General features: G+C 36.6%; 1 protein-coding gene across 1 annotated transcript in view; it reads left to right on the top strand.

Annotated features, from left to right (window-relative positions):
• The window catches only part of Tmem263 (transmembrane protein 263), an 18,165-nt gene extending 10,976 nt beyond the window's left edge, over positions 1-7,189 (top strand). Inside the window, exon 3 of the mRNA XM_055627931.1 lies at positions 4,169-7,189. Coding sequence (XP_055483906.1) covers positions 4,169-4,455 — 287 coding nt within the window. The 3' untranslated portion in view covers positions 4,456-7,189. The remainder of the gene's footprint in view (positions 1-4,168) is intronic.
• The last annotated feature ends 960 nt before the right edge of the window (positions 7,190-8,149 follow it).

Here is an 8,149-nt window from a genome sequence, read left to right as displayed (position 1 = left end):
CTTCCTTCCTTCCTTCCTTCCTTCCTTCCTTCCTTCCTTCCTTCCTTTCCTTCTTTCTTTCAGAACAATTTGTATGTTTTGGTTTTTTTTTTTTAATATACTCTGGGTATATGTAATTTACAAATATAAATATTTTGAATTTGTTTTCTATTTCTGTCTTGCTTTCTAAAAACCTGTTAACCATGGATAGTGGTGTATGCTTTTAATTCCATCACTCAGGAGGATGCAGAGGCAGGCAGATCTCTGTGAGTTCAAGACCAGCCTGTTCTACATAGTGAGTTCCAAGATAGCCAGGGATACGTAGTGAGAAACTGTCTTAAAAAAAAAAAAAAAAAAAAAAAAGAACAAAACAGAGAGACAGTATCTCTCTCTGACAAGTATGTGTAATCATTCTCTGGTCCTTATCTTCAGGAAAAGATTTTGTATTATAAAGTTAAACGTGTTTTTCAAGACAGCATATACTATCTTCAATCTGAGGGCCTCATGCCTCCTCAGTGCTCTAGTTTTATGTAATTTTATAACTAATATAGTCAAGTGCTTTTTTGTATCATATTTTATTTTTAGCCATTTAAAATTTATTATTCTTAGTAGCATTAATATTTGCATTTTAAAAACAAATTTAGCAGTGACTATATCTTATATCTGGGTAATACTTTGCTCGTTTTAAAATATTTGTTTTCTATATTTAATGTACAAGTACCATGGTATTTTTAAGCAAAATTTGTTTTAGCTGATGTCTCTTTCCCCATACCTCACCTCCTCTTTCTCATCTCCTTTGTGTTTTCCAGGTCACATGTGTTCCTTTGCCTTCAGGTCCCCTTTTCAATAGCATCTCTTTTTGCCCTCTTTTGATCTTCTTTTTTAGCTTTTTAGGCTTTATTAGCATACTCTTCCATTTGTATACACACAAATATAAAAGAGAACTTGTACTTCTGAGTTTGGTTCACCTCACTTAATATACAAATCCTTTCATTTGCTTGCACATTTTGTAATTTTATTTTTCTTTACAGCTAAATATAATTCCATTTTATATATGTACCACATTTTCAATATCATCTCTTGATGGGCATCTATGCTGTTTCCATTTCTTTGCTGTTGTAGATAGGGTAGCAATGAACATGGATGTGCAAATATTTCTGTGTTATGGTATGCTATCTTCGAGTACGTGTCCAGGAATGACATAGCTGGGTCATACAATAATTCTATTTTTAATTTCTTGAGTGGCCTTCATACATAATGGTTGTATTGGTTTGCATTCCTTCAAGCAGTATACAAGGTTCTTCTTTCCTCAAATCCTCACCAACATTTGCTATTAGTTTTTAATTTTTCTTTGTTTAGAGAGAGGGTTTTTCTGTCTGGGTGATTTGAAACTTGGTATGTTGATGGGGGAAATCAGATAGAACCAATTTTGCTTGCAAATGCCATAATAATACTTTAATGATACTGTGGAAAATAAGTATTTAGAAAAAACAGAGCTCTTACACAGATCTGCCTGCTTCTGCCTCCTGAGTGCTGGGATTAAAGACATGTGCCACTGCATCTGATCTTAGTAGTTTTCATTAGCAATTCTTATTTGGGTAAGATGGTATCTCAGTTACTTTGCATTTCTTCAGACAACTAAGGATATCAAACACTTTGACTGGCTAGTGCTTTTTTGTGTGTGTGATTTTTGTACTTCAAGAAAATAAAATCTGGCTGGGTACAATGGTGCACACCTGTAATCCCAGCACTCAGGGAGGCAGAGGCAGGCCTGTGAGTTTGTTATGCCCGAATTGCGATACCCCAAAAGACCACCACCAGGAGTTGAGTCCGTTGCAAAACACATGAGGATCTTTTTATTACAAATTATTACAAGCTGCAGCTTGGGAGCACAAGAGCCTTGTGCTCAGGTTAGTTGGATGATTTAAAGATTCTGGTCCCTCCCAGTGTGCCCAAAGCATGGGGGGAGTCCTGCCTGGCAAGCATATATTGGTTGAAACGCAAAAGGGATGTTGCATTTTGAATTGATTGGCTATAGGAAGGTCCCTATACCATTAATGATCTGGTGTCCCTCCTTAGGGGGATGGGCTGGTGTCCTAGCAACTGTATCTCTAGTGGACAGGAAAAGAATGCAGTAAGACTACTTCCCCTCAGGGGATTAAGGCTGGACATATCTCCATTTGTCTGGCCTTGGTTCAGGCTTGTGCTTTAAACTTTAAAATAATAGCCACTGATTTTTAATTCTTTGTTCTCTCAAGTTCAAAGCCAGCCTAGTCTACAAAGTGAGTCCAGGACAGTCAAGGCTGTTTCAGAAACTCTGTCTCGGATAAAGAAAAGAAAAGAAAAGAAAAGAAAAGAAAAGAAAAGAAAAAAGAAAAGAACCCCTCTCCTCCCCCACAAGAAAGGGCATGGCAATGCACGTTTTTAATCCCAGCACTCAGAGGCAGAAGCAGGTGGATCTGTGAGTTTGAGGCCAGCCTAGTCTATAAAAGAGAGTTCCAGGACAGGCAGGACTGATACACAGAGAAACCCTGTGGGGGAAGAGAGTTATTAATTAGTTAGTAATTAATCTGGATATTAATTCTGTTTGTTGTATAGCTGGCAAAGATGTTCTTCTGTTCTGTAGGCTTTTTGCTCTTCTGATAGTTTTCTTGTGCTGTGCAATAACCTTTTAATACCATGTAGTTCCAGTTAATTCTGGGGGCTCTTTCCTGCCTGATGCATTATTTAGAATAATCAGTAAGATTTCCCCAGTTAGAATGTAAAGCTTCCAAGCAATGAAAAAAAAAATGTATTAAGATGAATTTGTGCCTTGTGTCTTAGAAAAGCTCAATTTTTGAACTTTCAGATGAGAGATTTGTTATATATATATATTTCTAAATGTCTGTTGTTTGGAGTGATAGACAAGTACATTGTTGTAGCTACTTCTGCAATTAGTCGCTTGTGTTTTACATCATCTAGTTTCTGGAACTCTCAGTTATAGATATGTGAGAGAATGAAGTAAAAAGGCAGTGCAGTTTTAATATTATTTTGAAAGAGGTTTTTACTATGAGTCTCCTCCCCTCAAAATCCTTGGAGATCTCCAGAGTACCATAAGAACCACATTATATGAAGGTGATTATTTTGGTAATTTTTGGTTGTATCCTGAATTAGAAATTGAAGGCTACATGTTTATATTTTTATTTTTTTTCATACCTTTAGGGTAAAATTTTAGTAGCAAAACTGTAAGTCAGGAAGACATTTAAAATGCATCTTTAAAAATAGGATTCTATTGTATAAAGTGGTTTAGTCTCTACAATATTTCTTTTTATAAAGCATTTCTTTTTTTGGATAAGATTTTGCACTGAGCCACGCATGTTGTATGATACTATTCCTGGGATGTAATCCACATGGATACATGTATACTTACTACAGATAGGGAACTACTGACAGACAAAAGTCCAGCTGGGTGAACCAATGAGTTTAACTGGGTAACTTACAGGAGGAGAAGTGATTCAGAGACAGCTGCATCAGTTAAGTCCACACCAATGTGGATTACAGCTCATGGAAGTTGGAAACGTGGAGCATGCTATACTCTATAGCCTGCAGGCAGCTCAACAGGTTGGAGAGGGACCCTTTTAGGTAGCTCAGCTAGTCTCTGCTTCTTCCAGGCACCTCAGCTTGTCTGAATGTCTTTTAGCAGTCCTTACAGTTTTTGTATGGTTGGGGAAAGAAGAGCCTAGTGAATTTGGTCAGTTTCAGGAACTTCCTGAGGCTGTTTTTGTTTACTTTCTGAGCTTAAGGAGCTTCTATGTAGAATGGAATTTTCACCTTACTTTTAATAAAATATTTCTGTTTTCACCAGCTTCCCTCCAAAATGGAAAATTTTAATCTCTGAGGAAATGCCATACAACACTATGCATGCTGGTGCATACCTATAATCTCAGGGTTTTTGAGGCAGAGGTAGGAAAGTTGTGAATTTGAGGAAAGTGTGGGAAACATTAATAAGACCTTGCTTTGAAAGACTTAGCTCTGGACCAAGATATAATATAAAACTTCTGCAGCTGTACTCAGGCAAGAGCTCCTTACTGTTCACTCGGTATAGTGGAGTTTATCAGATTAAGCTCCTGGTTGTGAGGAAGGTTACTTAACAATTTGTATTTTTCTTAAAAGACATGTATTTGACTGTCATACCATTTTCTCTCATTAGGGTCAATGAAAGATCACCCACAGCAGCAGCCAGGAATGTTGTCTCGTGTGACTGGAGGTATCTTCAGTGTTACAAAGGGAGCTGTTGGTGCCACCATTGGTGGTGTGGCTTGGATTGGTGGAAAGAGTCTGGAAGTGACCAAAACAGCTGTTACAACGGTGCCTTCCATGGGAATAGGGCTGGTGAAAGGAGGCGTGTCTGCTGTGGCTGGAGGTGTGACAGCTGTTGGGTCTGCTGTTGTAAACAAAGTGCCCTTATCAGGAAAGAAGAAAGACAAGTCTGATTAAGAGACAGGTACACTTGCTCTCCACAGCTCATTATGCCAGTGGCATTGAACTGCTCAGTTACAGACTACAACAAAGTCAACCGCTTAACTGCGCTGCTGTGTTGAAAGTATTGGTGACTGGCTACGTTTAAAATAAGAAGAGACCAATACTATCACAGTGTATGAAGGCTTCTCATCCTTAAGTTCAGCTTTTTATCTGGTAAAATGTTACACTCGCTCAGTTGTAACTTAAGATATGGTATGTTTAAATATTTGCTGTAAGTCTTTGAGTTTGACTAAAAATGTGAAAGTTCCACTTAGATGATTTTACAGTTCCATGTGTGCAGTGTGCCAGCTAACTCCTATGACCCTTACAAAGGGACTCTTGAGCTACATCAACTGTACCTTTGATGTGCCTAATAGTTTCAGATGTCTTAGTTTTTTTTATAACTATAGTGGTTTAGGCCAACAGGCATTCTTATTTAAGCTGGCAGAAAAGTAGCAGGAATTCAAAAGTTTAGAAGATAAATGGTTTTATGATATTGTTAATTGTTTTTTGTTAGATAAGCATTCTATTTGTTTAATCATTGATGCCTTACAAAAGAAAACATCTTTTCTAATACCTTAAATATGTGTAGTTCTTATAATTATCAGTGAATTCTTTTAAAGGTTGTAAAACTAGTTCTCCCTCTTAAGAATCTCAGGAGTATTAAGGTAAAGGCGTTTCCTGGTATCAGTGGGTAAGACAGTGCTTTTTAGCTGTTGTGAGTGGTTAACATGACATGTAGGCTTTAGTACTTGATTCATGGTCCCATCATTAACACCCCCCCACAGTGCCTATGGGACATTTCTTAGCTGATCAAAAGCTGTGTGGGAAGTTTCATATTGAGAAGGAACAAATATTAAGTTCTTATACTTATTTGTTTTTAGGATGTCTTAAATTATCAGTAGTAATTCCATAAAAAATACAATAAAAGCAACCATAAATAAATGAGGATTGACTCTTCAAATGAATGAGATTGCCTCCATATGCTTTGAATAAAAAAAAATGCATAAGTGTTTTTTTTTGTTTGTTTGTTTGTTTTTTGTTTTTTTTTTTTTTTTTTAATTTGGAGATGGGCTCTCCTGTAGCTCAGGCTGGTCTTGAAATGAATGTGAAGCTTAGGATAATCTTGAGCTTCTAATCCTCATTCTTTCACCTCCCAAGTTTTGGGATTACAGGCATTGGACACCATGCCTGGTTTACATGATGTTGGGGATGGATCCCAGAATTGCATGCATGGAAGGCAAGTACTGTATCACTTAAGATGCATTTGCAGAGAAATGTATTCATGCTTTTAAAATATGTTCTCTTATAATCCTTTAAAGCAGCTGTAGATATATCATTTCTCAAGCCAGTTTCAGGTAGGGAGTTGAAAGTTTTTTTTAATATGGATGGTAAGTGTGTTATGTCTTTAATATGGATGGTAAGTGTGTCCTCATAGCTCATTCATTCTCATACAATAGAACTCAAGAGTCCATTTCTTTGTTTTAATGTTGTTTCATGGAAACTTAATAACTGACATATATATTTGGCATTTATCTTATAATCTAAACCAGAAAACAAACCTTAATTTTCTTTATACTGAAAACTAGAAAACTATATTCATTCTGCCCCTTGAAACTCCCTAGAGAGAGGAAGTGGGTGGGGTCTCAATATCAGTCAAAATGTAGTGTGCCTGAAAACATGGGAAGATCAACCTAATGTGTAGCTTTAAATGTTTGTAACTCTTAAGAGTATTCTATTAGTAATGTGGACTAACAAATAGATAAAAATATAAATTTTAAAAGCATTCATAAATAAAGGCAGGACTTTCAAATAAATCTTATGTTCTTGGACCTTTACGCTCAGACAAAATTTAAAATCATTGAGTTTAATTCAGAAGAAATTAAATGGTCATTAATTTCATGCAATATCATTTAAGAGACGTTTTTGATACATCTGGTAAAATGTTTTAATAAATGGTATATGGTATTTTTTTAAATTGCAAAATAGACCGATTCTCAGTGATCTAAATAATGGTATGGAAGAACTTGTTTCCTGCTATTTAGAAGTTATTGATTCATTGTTGGTTTATATTTCTAACTTAAATGCTCTGCTGTGCTTTGTACTTGAGTTAGTCTAAATGTAGGCTTAGTTTATTATATGTTTGCATATTTATTTTCAACTTTGCTTGTCTTTAAAATCACTTGAGAAAAAAAATGGCTATAATTAATTTGTGCTATAGAAAAGCCACCTGGTAAGTTTTCTTATTTGTCTTAAATGCTAAAGTGCAGTGTTGTTCAGAGGGGCTTTTAATGGTAGCAGAGAATTGTACAGATGTACAGTTAGCTGGAGTTCAAACTGAAATGAACTTGCATTTGATGATGTATACAGCTCTCTTCCAGGTTATTTACATAGACTAGCAATTTGACCTGTTAAACAGGACCAGTTCACTTCAAGAAACTATTGTTGTATACACCTGGAGGCATTTGTTGTTCAGTTCCTTTTCTGAGTGGGTTTGGCACAGTGAAGATAAATTTGTGTGGCCCACTTGAATGACTGAATCTAATAATGTTGACATGAATACTGTATTTAGTGAAATGTCAGATGAAAATACCTGAATAATGTAGTTTTTTCTTGTTTTTTTTTGTTGTTGTTTTTTTTTGTTTGTTTTTGTATTAAAGGGATGGGAAAGAACACGTGAATCTGATAATAAAGGACTATGATCTGCAAAGGTGGAATGTTTCATACAGAAATAAAGGGAATTTATAGACAGGATCATCTAAAAGTTGTTACAAAGCAGTTCAGGAAGTTCTGTAGCCAATTATTTGTGATAATTTACAGACATGATATTTGCATGTAGACACAATCCTAAAGTACAAATACAATTTAAACAACTAAAAGACTGAAATTGGGATGTCTAGGTTTTGCCATCTCAGTTTGTTCAGTCTCTTTAACAACCTTTGTGGGTTATTCTGAGGCACATGGAAGTGTGAAAGCTGAGGCCTTACATCTACAGAACACTTTTCTATTGTATATATTTAAGAGGCCAACTTAAGCTTGCTGCTGCAGGGATCCCATGCCTACTTTTCTAGTGCTGGGATTACAAGTGCGTGTCACCACACTTGCCACATTTTATGTGAGTTCAAGGAATCAAACCTAACTTAGGTTCTAATGTTCCTAACCACTTTGTTTACTGATCTGTCCTGAGCCCTCAGCTATTCATATCAACCCACTCCACATAGCCTTTGCACTTCTCTACTCTCCCAGTCACTCTTGATAAGGTCAACCAGTGATTGGCTTTTCCCAAGTTCATCATCATTCCCTACATCTTAGTTGCCTAATTGTGGCAATCTCACCTACGGCCAAGGCTTTAAACACCATCGCAATGCAAGTAGTGCTGCTGTCCATCTCACTTCTGACTTCTCACAACTCTGTACTTGGCCATTTGCCTGTTATCAACCACTTCACAGTTGACAGTTACCTGTAGAGGATCACGTAGCCTGTGATGTATTCCAGACCTGTTTTGAGAAGGTGGGTGGATGCATGCATTACTGATACTTGCCAGGACAAAGTTCCAGAGGTTCTCCATTGCGCTTAGAATGAACTCCTGCTCTTTAGATGGAACAGTGATGCCTCTCATTTTGTGCTACACTGAATGAAACGTGCTCCCACACTCTCTTGGGTGTCACAC

This window comes from Psammomys obesus, unplaced genomic scaffold (assembly GCF_907164565.1).
Source record: "Psammomys obesus unplaced genomic scaffold, mPsaObe1.curated_primary_1811, whole genome shotgun sequence".
Classification (NCBI taxonomy): Eukaryota; Metazoa; Chordata; class Mammalia; order Rodentia; family Muridae; genus Psammomys; species Psammomys obesus.
This window is presented reverse-complemented; position numbering and strand designations above follow the sequence as displayed.